Source organism: Ammodytes marinus (genome assembly GCF_949987685.1).
Source record: "Ammodytes marinus genome assembly, chromosome: 7".
Taxonomy (NCBI): domain Eukaryota; kingdom Metazoa; phylum Chordata; class Actinopteri; order Uranoscopiformes; family Ammodytidae; genus Ammodytes; species Ammodytes marinus.
The window spans coordinates 24,034,867-24,052,886 of record NC_137211.1 but is presented as its reverse complement, the minus strand read 5'-3'; the positions used below and the strand labels follow the sequence as shown (position 1 = coordinate 24,052,886).

General features: G+C 42.7%; 1 protein-coding gene across 1 annotated transcript in view; it reads left to right on the top strand.

The window, feature by feature from the left end:
* The window catches only part of vps13d (vacuolar protein sorting 13 homolog D), a 44,360-nt gene that overhangs the window by 6,665 nt on the left and 19,675 nt on the right, over positions 1-18,020 (top strand). Inside the window, exons 13-39 of the mRNA XM_080031303.1 lie at positions 71-253; positions 2,488-2,618; positions 2,781-2,835; positions 3,181-3,360; positions 3,597-3,727; positions 3,811-3,943; positions 4,059-6,326; positions 6,454-6,605; positions 7,124-8,179; positions 8,383-8,473; positions 8,604-8,730; positions 8,834-9,014; positions 9,295-9,477; positions 11,561-11,720; positions 11,914-12,130; positions 12,787-12,958; positions 13,144-13,259; positions 13,467-13,691; positions 13,780-14,078; positions 14,194-14,327; positions 14,558-14,713; positions 14,823-15,003; positions 15,285-15,359; positions 15,473-15,673; positions 16,151-16,240; positions 16,479-16,619; positions 16,753-16,881. Of these exons, the coding sequence (XP_079887429.1) occupies positions 71-253; positions 2,488-2,618; positions 2,781-2,835; positions 3,181-3,360; positions 3,597-3,727; positions 3,811-3,943; positions 4,059-6,326; positions 6,454-6,605; positions 7,124-8,179; positions 8,383-8,473; positions 8,604-8,730; positions 8,834-9,014; positions 9,295-9,477; positions 11,561-11,720; positions 11,914-12,130; positions 12,787-12,958; positions 13,144-13,259; positions 13,467-13,691; positions 13,780-14,078; positions 14,194-14,327; positions 14,558-14,713; positions 14,823-15,003; positions 15,285-15,359; positions 15,473-15,673; positions 16,151-16,240; positions 16,479-16,619; positions 16,753-16,881 (7,167 nt within the window). The remainder of the gene's footprint in view (positions 1-70; positions 254-2,487; positions 2,619-2,780; positions 2,836-3,180; positions 3,361-3,596; positions 3,728-3,810; positions 3,944-4,058; positions 6,327-6,453; positions 6,606-7,123; positions 8,180-8,382; positions 8,474-8,603; positions 8,731-8,833; positions 9,015-9,294; positions 9,478-11,560; positions 11,721-11,913; positions 12,131-12,786; positions 12,959-13,143; positions 13,260-13,466; positions 13,692-13,779; positions 14,079-14,193; positions 14,328-14,557; positions 14,714-14,822; positions 15,004-15,284; positions 15,360-15,472; positions 15,674-16,150; positions 16,241-16,478; positions 16,620-16,752; positions 16,882-18,020) is intronic.

Sequence of the window (18,020 nt, the reverse complement as noted above, 5' to 3'; positions counted from 1 at the left end):
TGTTTGGTAAAATCGTATTCCTGTAGTGGTACGGATGTCCTATGACCCTGATGATATAATGCTTCCTCAGCAGAGACAGAAGACCTATTTGATCCGTTGGAGGACTCTCACACCCTGAACACGTTCACAAGGCGAGATCACCTGTTTGCCCGGCTGGAGTTCTTACTGGAGAAGGGCGGCGTCACCCTCTTCCACCAAGACAGGAGGGGGGGCACACTGAAGGAGAGCGGGGTCATCCAGTTGGAATTCTCAGGTACACAGAAGCAGTGTTTGGACTGACGGAAACCTCTTTTATTGTTTGTTTTAGCTTGAGAGGGTCATTTTTCAAGGGAAAGTTTTCATTTCATTTCATTTAACTTTTATTTATCCTCGAGAGACCAATTGAGGGGTGACCCTCATTTTCAATGACGTCGAGTTCAAACAAATTCAAAGGAAAAACAACAATACATTAACAATATTCAACGCAAATACATCAAATACACAACAACAGGTGAAGAGAAAAACAATTGAAACATTTACACAGTGGTGAAATTAAGTGGTAGCAATTAAAATTAAATGGGTGAGAGTACAATATAGCCTAATTAAAACAGTTACAGGTAGAGTTTGGCAGATTTAAAATAGTTTGTTTAAATTGGTTAAAGGATATGAAGTTATTTAGTTTAATTTGTTGCTGTAAGTTGTTCCAGGAGTCAGGGGCACTGAAGCTAAAAGCTGTCTTTCCTAGCTCAGACCGGGCTTGTGGGACATAAAGCATAAGCATGTCAGTGGAGCGGGTCTGATAAAGCCCATCTGAGATTTGCAGCAATTCAGTTAAATAACGAGGAAGCTTCCCGGTCAAGGCTTTGTAAATTAAAATATGCCAATGTGCGTCACGTCTCTCTTTAAGGGAGGACCACCCAACCTTTTCATATAAAAGACAATGGTGTGTGTCATAAGCATCTCCTGTGATGAACCTTAAAGCAGAGTGAAAAACAGAGTCCAGGAGTTTAAGACATGAATGTGATGCATGCCGGTAAACCACATCACCGTAATCAAGGACAGACATGAAAACTGCTTCAATAATCCTTTTCCTACTAAATAAAGGGAAGGTGGTTTTGTTCCTATAAAAATAGCCAATTTTTTGTCGTAGTCGACGAACAAGATTTTTTATATGAAAATGAAAAGTGAGTTTATCATCTAACCAGATGCCGAGATATTTGTACTCTGTGACTCTTTCAATTAAAAATCCATTATTTGTAAAAATATTAAAATCATTCAAATTTGTAGTTCTTGCTCTGGAGAAACACATATATTTGGTTTTGTCTGTATTTAGAACCAGCCTGAGGTCCACTAGACAGTCCTGCAGGGTGTTAAAAGAGCTTTGTAGGTTCTGAATAGATTGGTGCACCGAATCGGAAATGCAATACAGTACTGTGTCGTCAGCGTATAGATGGGCATGACAGTTTTTTAGCGATGAAACAATGTTATTTATATAAATTGTGAAAAGAACTGGACCTAAAATTGAGCCTTGTGGGACACCATTTGTAACAGTTAAAAACTCAGATTGGTATCTTCCGAGTTTAACTGACTGCTGTCTATCAGAGAGATAATCCCTAAACCAGCTACATGCAGAATGATCAAAGCCAATGTCATGCAGCCTCTGTAAAAGCAAATGGTGGTCAACAGTATCAAAGGCCTTTGAAAGATCAATAAAAAGTGCTGCACAGTGCTTTTTCTTGTCTAATGCTGTAACAATGTTGTTTACAACCAAAGTCACAGCAGAGACAGTACTGTGGCCTGCCCTAAAACCAGATTGGAATGGGCTCAAAATGGAAGCACTAGTTAGAAATGTTTTTAACTGATTATTAATAAGTGATTCTAGAATTTTTGCCAGGCATGGGAGTTTGGAAATTGGCCTGTAGTTATTAAGATTATTTTTGTCACCACCTTTATGTAAAGGAATTACAGTACATCATCATGATAGTTTTGTCAATATGTTATAATTACTATTGGACATTTTTAGTGTACAGACAATTAGTATGGAGAGTACCCTTTATTATGGTACAGTTAAGGTATTTTTAGGATTTAGTATCAGTATGATGTCAAGATATCAACAATTCTCAAAGTTCGAGCTTTTTAAATGTAAGAATTTGCTTGTTTCTCTGAATGATTCAGTGTATTGTTTTAAATAGAAAAGAATACATGAATAAATTCTTTAACTATTTAGAAAAATGCATATATCAAATAATTGGAAATAAAGACATACTAATTCATTATGAAAATAATAGTTTGATTTTAAAGGTAAAAACCAAATGAAGGGCTAACAGTGCATTACATTACTGTCAACTCGCCTCTAATATTCGAGACAAAAATAACTCTTTGAAGATGTGTTGCCCACTGAATTGAAGGTGCCCTTGTCCTATGGATAGACATAGCTGTAAAAATAGATCCAGAGCATGTGCAGCTTCCTGGATTTAAATGACCGTGCGTGTGACCCCTCTTCCACAGGTGTGAAGGTGATGCTGGAGTCCCTCCCTCGCTCTGAGTCCTCCCTGCTCTCTGTTAAGCTGGGTGGTTTGTTCCTGAGAGACTTGACCACTCAGGACACCATCTTCCCTGTCCTGGTGTCTCCCAAAACAGTAAGTGGTGATTGCCAGGAAGGGTTGGGCAGTGAGTGCATAATGTGAAAAGTTTGAAAAACACATTTACTGTACATACCTCAGTACATATTTATATTGTTTTCTACTCTATGTTGTATCATTTCATTTAATCATTTTTTTTTAACATGTTATTTTTTGTAGGACAAAGTTGTTGTTGCTTTCAACCAGCCATCCGGCCAGTCCAGCAATACCTCTGGTAAGCTTAATTTTTTCTGTTATAAGAATTTCAAAATATTAATACTACATATTAAAAATTATTTTAATCCTAAATCCTAAATTTATACAATATCAAATAATACTTTCTGTAAGAGTGTTACATTATGAGTACCTCAGATACTGTAATTTGAATGTTGTAGTTGTACATGGCCTCCAGGGGACACGCACAGGCTTTTTAAAAATTGGTCTTGTTTACAAAATGTTGTGAGTTCAACATATTTGCACAGTGTGGATATGCGATCAGATAACACCTACTGTATCAATAGCAATGCACTGTACTCCCAAAAGCTTAAGCTGGATACCATGTTTGTTTTTGTATTGTCAGGATTAAATGCAGAGTGCTCGTCACCACCTGTGTTTGAGATGATTTATGAGCGTAACCCTGTGAGGTGTAAGTTTGAAAGAAGACTGGAAGTGAACACTAGTCCATTGAACATCATCTACAACCCACAAGCAATCAAAAAAGTGACTGAGTTCTTCTATAAAGGAAGAGTTCATACCTCAGGTACGTACTCAACCCTTTTTGACTGTGCATGCGTTTTGCTCCAAAAATGTGCAAGTGAAGAAGTACATTTCATTTCAGAGAACAACAAAGCCTCACAAAGCTTACATAATCAATTAACAAATATAATTATTGACCCACTCACCTTCAGAGTAATTTCAAACCATCTAGTATAATTAGTAATTTTCTTGTTATAGTTTAGAATCCCAGCAGATCATTGTATTTTATTTCATACCCAGGTTTTGGCTATCAGTCAGAGCTGGAGCTAAGAGTGGCAGAGGCTGCCAGGAGGCAATACAACAAGCTGAAGATGCAGACCAAAGCAGAGATCCGACAAACCATTGATCAGCTCCTCGTGGGAGAGTTTATTGTAAGGAAGATTCACTAGATGGTAACAAGAAATGATTGGCATTTGAATGATTTCTAAATACCACTGATGTGTTTGCTTTGTAGGAAAACAGTAAGCGTTGGACGATGAAATTGGACATCTCTGCACCCCAGGTGATTTTCCCAGATGACTTCCAGTCAGGAGACCCGATGCTAGTTGTTGTGGATTTAGGCAGAATTCTCCTCACAAACTGTCAAGGTAAAACAATGAACCACTATGGTCAAACATAAAGAGATACATTCATATCTTATTTCCTTTGCCAATTGAGATTTCTAACTCAGTCACTGCCTATTGTTATTCATTTTCTTTGCAGATGACACTAAGGCCAGCTCAAAAACTGCTCAACCTGAAAGGGAAGACATGAGTGATGATGAGTACCAGACGCCACTTGGCACCCCGCCAGAATCTCCACCACCTGAACTAGACATGCCCATGAAAGAACAGTTCAAAAACACAGAACTTCCTAGCCTCAGATCCCCTGAATGTACACAGGCCTTCAACAGAAAGCTTTACGAGAAATACTCCTTGTCTTTTAAGGACCTGCAGATAATGGTCGGTCGCTATAAGGACAACTGGAAGCATCTTCAAGAGAGTGAGGTAGGGCCTACGCACGTGGTGGAGAAGTTTAATGTGCTGCTGCAGCTCGAGCAGAGACTGCGCTACACATCAGACCCCCAGCTTCCAGGCGCCGTGCTGTCAGGAACCCTACCAGACCTGAAGGTCCATATCAACCTTGAGAAGATGACAGCCCTTAGGAGTTGTTTGGCCAGGCTAAGCAGTCCATCTGGGAGTGAAGAGGACAAAAGCCAAGAGATGGGCCCTAACTTAAGGTCCCCTGACCCTCTTACCCTCCGCCATGATAAAATCTTTCAGAGGGAGGACAGTTCCTGGAAGCTGCAAGGTTCAGCCAAGAACCTGACCCAGAGCGTCATGACCTTGGAACAGCACACACGGGAAGTCCTGGTGGAATCGCGTCTACTGCTAGCCGAATTCAACATTAACTATATGCAGCTTGGTGTAGAGAGTGATGGCCGCTACATTTCTGTTCTTAAGGTATTTGGCACAAACGCTAATTTTGTCAAGCGGCCTTATGATGCTGAAGTCTCTCTGACTGTCCATGGTCTTCTGCTGGTGGACACGCTACAGACCTACGGCTCAGACTTTGACCTCCTTGTGGCTTCTCATAAGCATCTCAGTTTCGACATACCCACAGGCAGCCTCAGAGAGAGCCAGCCTTCGTCCCCTGCGTCGTCTAACGGCAGGTCTCCCCAGCATCAGGACCACCATACCGACTCGTCCATTGGTATGCCCACGGAAACACTTTCCCCCTTCAGTTCCTTTCTCAAAGACCAGGAGGCCCTGATTAAGCTCGAGTACCAATTTGTGAGCTCAGACTGCCCCTCCATGAATCTAGACAGCTCCCTTCAGGTGACAAGTATGCAGGTCAATAACTTGGACATCATTCTCAACCCTGAGACCATGGTGGAGCTACTCAAGTTCCTCCAAAAGTCTTTCCCCAAAGAAGAAAGCACTTGGACACCGTCAACACAACAACCTTCCACACAGCCTGACCAAGAGCAGGGGGATGAGACGTATCAGGTCACCTACGACCAGAACAAAGAGCTGACTGTGGAGATCCACCGCCTTAACCTGCTTCTCCTTCGGACCGTGTCCACTGGCACAGTCCTGGGTGCTGAGAAGAAAGGGTTGAAGATTGCCACTGCCAGCATCACCGGCACCAAGGTCAATGTCTCCATGGGCAGTCGGTTGGACATAAACGGTTCACTCGGGTCCATGCAGTTGGTGGACCTTAGCCAGGAAGGAGGCCGAAGCCAGTTTGTGGTCAGCATTGGCAGCGTTGACGACAGCCCCTCACATCTGAGTGGATTGACATTCCTTGCCGACACAGGAAGTTCTCCCACTGAAGCTTTGAATTTTCGCCTCATGGAGTTATCGCAAGGGGAGTGTTCCTTGAAACTTGAAATGGCATCTTTGCACTATAACCACTCAGCCAAGTTCCTCAAGGAGCTGAGTCTGTCTGCCAATGAGGTGGAAGACAATTTCCGCTCCATGTTGAAAAGTGCTGCCACCAAAGTTTCAACAGTTCTGGTCACCAAGACTGCAGAGTACAGTGGTATGGTTTCCCTGTTTGAGACTCCCTCGCGGAGATCCCGAACTCAGAGTCAGAGCTGGGTGATTGAAGATGAGGAGGATGTTCCTATGGATGAACCTGAATCCACTCTAGACACATTTTTGGTGAAGCTGACTCTTAATATCAGCATTGAATCACCAGTTGTGTCCATCCCCCGTAAACCTGGACACCCTGAACTATTGGTTGGTCATCTGGGAAGCATTACAATCCAGAATTTTGTCACTGGGCAAGACTGCGAAGGAGAGAAGTTGCAGGTGTTGGTGAAAGATATTCGACTGTACTCGCTCAACATGAGTCATTTGGTTTTAAAGAGGGCACCCAGAGGGGATAACACTGGCTGCATGTCACCATCCCACCATGGGAGCACCAATCAGGATGAACCACAGTTCACACGTAATGACTTCTTTGAATACCTCAACCGTGGAAAAGGTGAGAATGGTACACATTTTGAGAATAGCTGTATACTGATTGCTAGATTATATTTATTTGGAAATGCAAGTAATACAAGAATATATTTTATGTGGCACTTATTGACATCATTTATTTTCTTCATCAGCCTTCCACATATTAAAAGATACCACTATACAGTTCACCCTGGAGAAAGTTCCAGTTGAAGAGGACACCCAGTTCTCCTTCCTTACCATAGAGGAGCCCTGCAAGAGCACAGGGCTACTGAGGGTTGAAGGCAAATTTGTGAACCCTGTTCAGGTACACACTATATTCTAACATTCAGTTCACAAATATAGAAAGTTAATTCAGTAGAACACAGCACTCATTACTCATTCTAATCAGTACAACATTGCCATGTCAAACTAATGCTTCTCTGCTGGTCTCAGTTACTCTTTTTAACAGATTTAACTGTCCTCATTCACTCGTCAATACCAGCCACCTTTCATTTGATACTTGCAGCTGTTTTACGGATGCTAGCAAGACAGACTACTTTCATTGAGCTCCTGGAAGGTTTTTAAGTTATTAGTGCAGGTTTAGTTTCATTAGCGTTATCTTTACATTGAACAAGCAAAAAACTGAGTATGTCATAACTGTTGTATGTTTGATGTGGAAATATACTGTACATATCATGACCTAAGGAAGATAACTTGCAAATATGGAGGAAGTGTTAAGTTTTTCGAGAAACAGTGGTTTTCCAAGGCCTTCAGATTCATGTTTTTTATGTGGGGTTACTAACTGGTTATTAATTGTAACAATATTTGACCCTCTGGTGATAGGTGTTCCTGTGCAAGCCTGTGTACGAACAAGTTCTCCAAACACTGGACAACTTGTCCCTGATTGAGGAGCAACGTGTCACGCCCAGCCAACCGCCCACGCCCCCACCACCGACTCCTTCCTCAACCCGACCTCACCGCTTTCCCGACCCCCAGGGAGGCCTGTTTGCGAGGGACCCTCCCCATATCAGCTTCTCCCACTTGTCCTTTGAATCTCCTTTGCCTCTGCAGTCTCACAAGTCCTCCTCTGAGTCTCCTGCATTCACTCAGTTAAAAATCACCTTACACGTGGCAGAGTTGCAGGTCCAGCTCAGTGCCGACCTGACCCAGGGCTCCCAGGGCTTAGTCAGTTTGCGCTTCCAAGATCTGGAGGGAGACTTTACCAAAGACCACCCTAGTCTGCTGACAGTCCAGCTGGCTCTGCGCTCACTGCTAATGGAGGACCTCCTGGAGCAGAACCCGGAGTCTAAGTACAAACATTTGATGGTGTCGCGCGGAGCTCCCAAGCCCTCCTCCTTCAGTCCAAAGGAATATCTTTCCCAAAGCTGTCCATCGGCATCCAACGCCCTGTACCCAGACATGCCCCGCTCACTGCCTGCCCACATGGAGGAGGCCCAGAACGTTTTCCAGCACTACCAGAGGCATCCCAGCACACCTTCAGCCAACAGCCGCAAATCCAAGAGGGACCCGGAGTGTCCGAGCACTCCGCCTCCCTCTCCTACCCGCCATACACCCTCCCCTCAGCAACCCCCAGACTTTGATGACTCATTGGTTCATATCAATGTGCTGCTGGTGGACCAGAACCACCCCGAGTTCAAAACACGCTACGGTGGCGTGGGACGAAGCATAGACGTCGACTTTAACTGCCTGGACGTTTTGATCACGCTACAGACCTGGGTGGTTATCCTGGACTTTTTCGGCATAGGCTCAACAGCCAATAATCACGCATTGAAGGTGAACCCCATGTCACCTCCACCTGTGCCAGGAAATCCACTGTACGAGCCAGACATCAGTGAGGAGGAGACAGTAGAGGCTGTCAACACCAAGGTGGACCTGAAGGTAGGTCTTTGGGACCTGTGCATCAAGTTGGATATTGGATGGTAATAAAACATCCAGTGTAGACTTCTACACATTATTCATATTTTTCTTTAAAATGAATCATTGTTAATTTTTACAGTAATCTCTCAGTCTTTAGCCATGAAACTTTAAAAAACTGTTATGTGTTGAATGCCTCTTAAAACTGTCCATGTTTTCATTTTTAGGTTCATTCTTTGTCTCTTGTACTGAACAAGAAACTCAACGAGCTGGCCACAGCTAATGTGTCCAAGTTATCTGCTCATTGGGAGATGTTGGGTGTGTATGAACAACTCCTTTTTGATCATTTAAAACAAACGCTCTACACAACATTTTCTTTTACATAACTAGTTTAACTTGTGAAAATAATCCAATGTTTAATGTGAATGCATTATGTCTAATATTTTAGATGGCGACCTGGCATTGCAAGGAAGTTTAGGAAGTTTGTCCTTGAGTGACCTTACCCCACACGGTGATCTCTACCGAGAACGCTTCACCACAAGAGGAGGGGAGGCCCTTATTTTCAACATCCATAAGTATATATCACAAACTTTTCAACAGACATTGACTCTCTATGATATTGAGGAACATGGAAAAAATGTTCTTTGTTAAGTCACCTTTGTACTGTGGTCCATTCAGGTACGGCCAGCCTGATCCTTACCTGGAGCGGGAATGTGACATCAAGGTGTCCTTGCAGATGGCCTCAGTGCAGTACGTTCACACCCAGCGCTTCCAGGCCGAGGTGGTGGCCTTCATCCAACATTTCACCCAGCTACAGGATGTCCTTGGCAGGCAGAGAGCTGCCATGGAGGGCCAGGCAGTGAGTACTGGTCATGCTTAGTCGCATACTGTAAAAGAGATAACTCAACTCCAATTTGCCCTAATATAATTTATATAGATAGCAGTATGATTGCTTGATTCAGATTACATGTATTTAGGTTTTACACACTGTAAAATATCCAGAAATATATTTGATATCAGAATAACATTTCTCAGCTGCTTCCTGACTTTCTACAACTTTCCTCTTCTCTATCAACCCTTCTCTTGTCCCTTTTCCATCCCATCCTCCACTTCTCTCTGCTCTCTTTCTCTCCCTTCAGGTGCGGGATCATCCTCAGCGGGCATCCAGGGTTCTGCTGGATATTGAGGCTGGTGCCCCTGTTATTGTCATCCCAGAGAGCTCGCGGTCACCCAGGGTCATTGTGGCCAACCTGGGCCAGCTGAGGGTGCAGAACTGCTTCCTGCCAGCTGGGGCTCATGGGACATTCTCCCTCCGAGACAAGGTAGAGAAACTCACCATGGTACATGCCTTTTTCCCTTCTCTGGTGAGTCACACTGCCTGTTCATACATGCATGCAGCGCTCCCTTTCTCTTCTCTCTTCTTTTGTCTAATTTCACTCTATTCATTTTTGCATTAATTGGCATAAGCCAATTTTTAAGTCTTCCTGAAAAGCAACAGAAAACCTGCACTGATATTTCCTCATCTTCTTATTTCAGTAACTGACTTTTTCATCTGAATCTGGTCTGCAATGCTGAATGAATACATTTCTGCTTGATGGTTTACCCAATAATTTTAACTGTAACTAAACATTGTCAATGTCTCAAATTTTTCTATGTGTGATGCTTATTGTGATGTTTTTATAGAAACAGTCCAACATTGTGAATATTTATTTTGCTATCTTACTTAGCATCAAATGAGAAGGTTTAGGTTCAGCGTTATTCAAACTTGGCTTAACTTATCTAAGCTAATACAATGTTAGCCTTCTTAAATATATGTTTTTAGAGACATTTTAACTGGCTAAAAGTATGCTAGAGTGTAATCTCAACTGTCTTAAATGATTAATTCTCATCTAGCGGACTCTGGATTGATTCTGGACTAATTAGTCTTGGATTGCATTATCTTGAACAGCACTCTTGCCTGTTATTTGTTATGGATTTATTGAAATAAAGACAACATACGTAGAAAGTTGAAAAAAAATCATAAACACCAACAAAAAACGTCAAATCAAGCTTACTCAGTCTTGTGTTAAGAACAGCGACTGTTTGTGCTGTCGTCTGCCAGGGAGATATGTATATTTTGGAAGGAGAACACTAGGTAAATGTTTTAATGGTCTTTCATACGTATCATATGTTTTTTGTGAAGAATTTTATACTGGATGCAAATTCATATAAGGATCCATCCCACTACAAGGTACACTATCATACTTTTGACATTTTGGTGTGGAATAGGGCTGTCACAATAACAGTTTAAGCTTTACATTTTCAGCCTATACAAAGCTTCACAGTACCAGAAACTATCCCAATAACATAATTCAGACAGCTGACCGGTGATGATTTATTTGACATAGACTTATACTTTTAACTGCACTTCAAAGCAGTTGTAAGCTTTGTAAGTGCATTTGATTTGAGTGATGGCGAACCTTGATTGATGATTTGGTGAAAAATTGCTTAAGTTGTAATTAAATATTGTCCAGCCCTGGTTTGCAGTTTGCCTGTTTGCAGTTGGTTATGTGATGAACTGAGTTTTCTACTGCTAAAACATGTGTTGCATGTATTTTTGGGGAATAAGGATGACACCAATTTCCCTAACTCCTAGACCATGTTTGGGTTGGATGACTTCATAAAGTCCCCTCTGTACCAGTACTTTTGGCCAATGCTTTTGAAAACACTCTTTTAATGGGAAGAATGTTGAATTAAATTTTAACTTTTTAAAGTAATAATATCAATGCAATTCTGAAACAGACTAATTTGGGTCGAAAATATAAGATGATCGTCTGCATATAATGAAACTTTCTAAATTGGTTGAATCAGTCAGGGCACCAAATTCTAAATATACTAGGCTTAACAGTCCCTTCTTTAAGGCATACAATATATACACGGTTGGGAGATCTATATGGGAAAAATTGGTGTTTTGTTTTGATAAAATTTGATCTTGAAATATCAGTGTTTGTTGAAATTTCTTCGTGTTGTCATTGACACTATTTCGGGTTTGCCAGTGTTTGACACACTGGATTCAAATGTTGAAGCACAATGTAATTGTTCAAGTAGATCCTTTTTTTAAATGAACACTTATTATTTAAGTTACAAGTTCTTGGGAAAGAAAAATTCCCTGTTGTGTTGAGTTGTTGTTGTTTTCTGGTTAAAAAAAAGGCACATGTCATTGTGTTATTTTTTAGAGGGGAATTAAGTTCCAATCAAACCATATCAAATATAGCTCTAAACGGTTACATTATGTCATTAGTTGTGTGCTTTGGTCCCTTTAAAAAGTAATCATTTTCTTTACAGTATATTTATAATATGTGGCTAACTGGACCTAATTTGCCTAAGTGTATGTCTCTTCTTATCTTTTCTTTTCTCGGGGAAAAGGAGCGGGTCCGGAGTGCAGCAGGCAGGAGTAGTGAGCAGGAGAAGTCTAGAAACCCCCCCTCTGGCCCCAGCCCCTCCTCCTCCACAGGGTTCACCCTCGGCAGGCCTCAGGCCCCTGGTGGAGGGAGGGCTCCTGAAGAGGATGGCCCTCACAGCTTAGGTTAGCATCGCTGCATACTTTTTAAGGAACACATACAGTGCACCTGCAAGTTCCTTGTTAATCTGAAGTACTGATAAGTGATTTGTTGTTTGCTATTCACCCACTAGGTTGCAATCAAATGGTGTTTTTCAAGTTCATCTTAAAAGTAGTGTCTATTGTTAGCGTCACTTGGTGGTGTGTTTATCTCCATTAGAAGAACATGTGTGCTTGTTGGACTGCATTAACCTGGACCTGCAGGAGATGGATATCTTTGCTGCAGAGCGTCTGCCCTGTCGCCCATTGGACGGTGTTGGTAAACCTACTGAATCAACAGACCTCATCTTTCCTTCGTACTCTGTCCGTCGCACCGGAGACAACCTGCTAAAAGACCGCTGTCGCCTCAAGCTTAAGGTGGAACGCAACCTGGATAGGTAAGCCCTGCTTTTTGTTCTAAGGGAGCGAATCATGGTCATTTACAGTTGTCAAATATACTTTGTACTCCACCCATGGTTGATACTCAATACTTAACCAATAATTGTTGACCCCTGCTGTATAGTTTATTCAACAATTAAATGACTCGATGTTGAAACACCATTCCAGTCAGGAAACCTTATAAATTTTTCTTGTAATGTTGTGTAATATGCATGAATATAGCTACATTAAGTAATATTGACCACTAAGGGATAGAAAGAATGATAACTCCTACAACTAGTGACTTTTTCCTATACAGTGTGTTTACCATTTTGTCATCCTTACTCTTTATCATCAGTTGCCTTGCTATACATTCTTCAGAAATCGAGCAACACAGTCATCCCCTTTGGTTTGCTTCTTGTTTTTTGATAGCACATAGGACACCAGGCTTTAGGACAGCACCAATGTTATTATAATGCCTCTTGTTCTCCACTACAGCAACTATTTTAATTCGAGTAAAATAGGAGGACTGTTGTTCAGAAAGGGACTGGGCCTGACTGTTTTTACCGATATAAGTGTTTCTTTCTAGAAAACCAGTAAGTATGAATGTACCCAATGTCACTATAGGACCATACTCATACTCCTAACTAATGCTTGTGTTCATTGCTGGTTTCAGTGCGCTGAGCCATGCAGTCCCTGACATGTCCATCCACGGCAGTCTGTCGTCAGTGCACTGCTGTCTGGACCTGGAGCACTACCGGCTGATCAGAGGTCTGCTGGAGAACAACCTGGGAGAGCCAGTTGAAGATTTCCTGCGACCTTACAATCTGCAGGATCCCAGCACCTATGTGAGAAAGCAGCCACACAATTCTCAAACTCACAATTGACCAAGCAACTGACTGATGGTTTACTGTAGTTGGTGCAACATATCAATAAAAACCTATCTTCTAATGGTAGAGCTACGATTACAATTATATTCTAGCCTGTTAGTCCCCTCTATGTCCTCATGAACTCATGTTGTTTCTCCCTTCAGACGGTGTTAAGTGGAGATGTCTACACCAGCTTGACATTCCTGGTGGACATGATGGATGTCAGTCTAGAGCTCTTGGACAGCCCCAAACTCAATGAGGACCAACGCTCATTAGCTAGGTGAGTGAGATTGACAACTTTTATGACAGAATAAGATCAGTATAAGTCACTGGGTGTGAATTTAGGGCAACGAAAGATGGACAGAAATTATTCCAGCGAGAGTTACCTGTGCTTTCAAAGAAGTTAGCATTAAAATATGTGTTTGTAAAAACAATCCATATTGCATATGATGATGTTTATTTTGAGATTCCTATGTCTCTTCCAAAGATTTGACTTCATGAAATCCAAGCTGCTCTTTGAGAGTTTCTCCAATGGATCCAAATCGGTCAACTTGGTGTCTCACTCCCTGATGGCATACGACACTCGGTACACCGGGCAGAATAAGAGCACTGGTGGAGCCAACGGCCCAAAGCCCAATGTCTTTGACTGCATCCTCCAGCCCTCCAAAACGGGCAACAACCGGGCATCACTGCAGCTGGAACTGCATTATAGGTATATCGCTGGGGATTATTCAAGCCGGAAGAATATTTCTGAACATAGAAAATAGAGATTTCACGTAGGTTGTGTTTCACATTTCCAGATGCACACGTGACTCCTCCTGCTTCACCGTGGTCCTCAACAACCTGAGGGTCTTTCTCATCTTCGACTGGCTGCAGCTGGTGCGTGACTTCCTGCGCACGCCGCCGGAGAAACCGGCAGGTGGTACCCAGACTCGTCAGCGTTGGCCCAGCAACAACAGCACCGACTCGGGCACCGCAACAACAACAACCACCACCGGCGCCGTCATGCCAAAGACGGTCAAGAGCGGTGTGGTCACCAAGAGGTCCACTGTGCCCGTCACTCAGGACCACTGTCTGGAGGTCAAGATCAACGTCACAGGTCAGAGAAAAGGGATCCATAATTGCAACTCCTGAACGTTTTTGAATGTTTTCAATACAAAAAAGAATGTACTTTACTGATTTTACCTTTTAAAATGTTGTTATTTGCTCTCCAGGCACAGAGTTTGTGGTAGTGGAGGACACATCCTGTCTGGATACCAACGCCATCATCCTAAAAGGCACCACTGTCCTCACCTACAAACCCCGTCTGCTGGACAGACCCTTCTCTGGCAGCCTTGCAGGAATAGAGGTGACATCTCCCACTCCAACGACCCAGACAAACTGTTATAAGTACTTTTTGTGTTACTGCTGCAATTGCTACTGCTAACGCTGTTACCAGCCACTCCTGCTCCCTAGCTTCCTTTGACCCTTTTTGGGCAAAGCAGCTCACAGTGAAGCTCACATACTTTTGTTTTATATTCTACCAAATGTCCATGGTAAATTCATTCGTTTTGATTCAGAGGTATCTCATCTCCCCAGGTGTTTTCGTGTCGCCTTGGCAGTGAGCAGGAGACGGCGCTGTCCATCATTGACCCAGTCAATGTTCAGGTGGAGCTGTGTGGGAGCCCCACATACCAAAGCAGCTCAGGTCTACTGGATGCCTTCAATGTGGAGGACATCCCACCACTGCTGGAGGTCAGTTTGCACTACCAAAATAAGATGCAACATGTAACTGGGGTCCCTTGTTATGGATGGATGGATGGATAAGATTTTACCTTTAACTGTACATGTGATTCTCTGACAGATTCAGTTTCCTGCTCTGGACATTCGTCTGTCCTACAACGACATTCAACTCTTCTTGGCCATCGCCAAGTCCATCCCTACTGCCAGCACTTCTCAGCCCTCTGACAGCACCACTGCACCCAGCACGGAGTCCACTGTGACACCCAAAGACACCTTCAGGCAGAAGACAGAGGCCCTCATAGGTATGTAAAAGAGTGATCTTTAGTCTTTCAAGATTTAAATGCTTTTTTGGAACATTTTTCTCCCAAAAAGGAATAAAATCCATGTTTTCTCGGTACTATTAGTTTTAGTTTTAAATTAATTAATTATTATTTTTGTGTCAGGATACATTTTGAATTGCTTTAAATTGTTAATAGGCATCTGATTTTTCTTAAAAATTTGACAAGGCTAGTCTTTAGTAACAGAAATGGCGTACTGTTATTGAACTTTGTAGTAGGTAATAAGGTATATTTTGTCTCCACAGAGGGCCAGCTGACCCATTTACAAGACCTTGGTTTCAGGAAAGAGGATTGCAAACGGGCCCTGATCCACTGTAAAGGTGAGTGTGAACTTAAACACTGTTCTCCATGCCTGCTCACCATGCAGTAGGACTCAGAATGTCTTGACCAATGAAAACCTATACAAAGACAGAGATATGTTGCTGTCCCTCAGGCCAGCTGGACTTGGCTGCCACCTGGCTCCTGGAGAATGCTGAGAACATGGCGGGCCGTCCCAGAGCCAGGGCGGACTCTGCCTCCAGCAGCCACTCCGCTCCTCTGTCGGGGGTGGAGGTGAAGGCTGAGAGCGTGTGCATCTGTTTCATCGATGATTGTCTAGACTGTGACATACCGCTGGCTGAGTTCACCTTCTCCAGTAAGTCTCATTGACACAAGATACAAATGCATTAGGAAACAGGATGAAGGTAGGGGAGTTATTTCTTTATATAAATCACTACATCTAGCCTCCATTGTTGGTACAAAGCAAACATTGCTTTTAGAGGTTAGTTAGGAGTCATTCTTGTTCCCGAGCAATGTTAATGGTTGCTGATAATTTGCTTCCCTGCTTGTTTAAACCTGGGGTAGTCCTGTGGCCCAAGATCCAAGCACAGTGTCCCAGTTTGATTCCTTCTTTCTGTTGTCTTATCCTTCCTTCTCTCACCTTGCTTTTCCTGTTTGTATCTCCAGAATTACTATGAAACAAAGGCACATCACTAAAACATTATCTTAAAAAAATTAATAGGAAAACAACAAACATTAAACAATGCTTCAAGGGCATAAATATATGTCTAACAAGAAATGTGGGATGACCAGCTTGTATCTCGGCCTGATTGTGATCTGTTTGTCATTGCAGGGCTTTACATGCTGCAGCGCATTGGTTCCACCCAGGAAGGCAAAGCCAGCTTCACTCTGTCTGGAGATTACTACAACAGAGAACTGTCGGGTAAGAAGATTTGCATATTTTTGACCCTGAAGTGATTTCAGCTCTGTGTTTGTTGTATTATAAAACTGTGAATCCATATCTCTGTTCAGAACAAGATGTTGAATGGGGAGTGCGTTACAATTTGAGTGTCTCTGTATTGGAGTTTGACATCAATTCAAATGGCACTGTGTTAAAACAATACATTTTTGAATGACAAAACATGAGTTTAAACTGTGTGTGTGTGGTGTGTGTGCACCAGGCTGGGAGCCCTTCATCGAGCCCTGGCCCTGCTTCCTGACCTGGCAGCATCAGGCCGCCGGGCGTCTCCACCCTCCACGTCTCAAGATGGGGATCCGAGCCAAGCAGAGACTTGACGTTAACCTCACCTCTGTGCTGTTAGGTGAGTGACAGCTGGAACGTGCTTCTCTGTACATAAACGAAGATGTGTGGAATGTGTGTCAGTGTTTTTGGGATAACACAATGTTTCCCCTGGATACAGTTGTGTTAACTCTGTCTTAATCCGGTTCTTCCAGAACAATACAACACCACCAAGAGCTCCTGGATAGCTGACTACTGTAACGAGGAGGAGCAGAGCCCCCAGGGTTCACCCCCCCTGCCCTGGATGGGCTCCTCAGTCGACCCACCACCCAACTTTGGACAGAGTGAGTTCCAGCTAAACATAGTTCAGCAAACACATCACTGGTCATTGAAAAACTACTACACTAACTCTACATATATTTTTTTTAAATAACAGAATAGCCAGGTGACTGTTTCAATTAGTTAAGCTTAGACGATTATTCATCCTTTCTGCCTTTCTGAGTTCTTCTTTATTTTTTACTGTGTTCTTAGTCAGAAATCCCAGTGATAATCAGAACTAACATGTCGGTTACTTTGGATTAATGTGTTGGGAAAATGCTTTGGTTAATGGGTTGCCTTTTTCTGAAGACTTGTTGGCAGAACTGGAGGTTTTAGCTTCTTCGCTCAAGCCTTTTATAATGTTTTGTTTATGTTATGATTAGCTAAGTGCTTGAAGTGCTAATGACATAGGAAGCATCAATCAATCAAAATAAACCACGACATGGGCCACTCATCAGCCAAGTTCTTCTAGTCTCCACTTGAATGGAAATGAATGGACTTGTAATATGTTTGTGTTTGTTGCTGTTCCGAACACATGTAAATTAACGGGGTACGACTTGAAGTGAAGCATGATTTGCACTATTCTTAAACATGTTGATTTGCAGTGCTGATTGCCAACTCAGAGTGCAGGACGAGGGTGATGAACCTCTAACCCTCTTGTGTGTTCCCTTCTGCATGTGTCTCTGTTGTGTAGTAACTGTCTCTCTCTGCTGTCAGGTGCTCCTCTTGCTCACCTTAGAACTAGGAGCACAGCCAGCTTGGCCTGTCTCGAGCAGCAGATTCACTCCAGAGGTACAGTTGAGAGTTTAGTCGCCCAGACAGTCTGCTTCAGCAGCACACTCAGCTCTCATTCAGTCATCAAACAAGTCATGAATCCTTCCCCATTGGTGCTTAGACGTGCAGTGTCCCGAGGCAATACAGATGTGTTGTAAGGATCGACCAAATTACACCCAAAGCCTCAAATGTTTCCTTTCAGCTAAAAGACTAGAAATACTGCCTGCCGTTATATGCCTCAGAGAGGCATACAATTGCTAAACAGTGAAAGTACAGTAGTGGTAGGCAATGCTTTAAAGAATCTAAAGTTCCTTAAGAGCTACAGTAAGGTACAATGCCATTGCAACCTTACAAAATGTAAGGTGGCAGTAACCTTTGACCTCCAAAATCT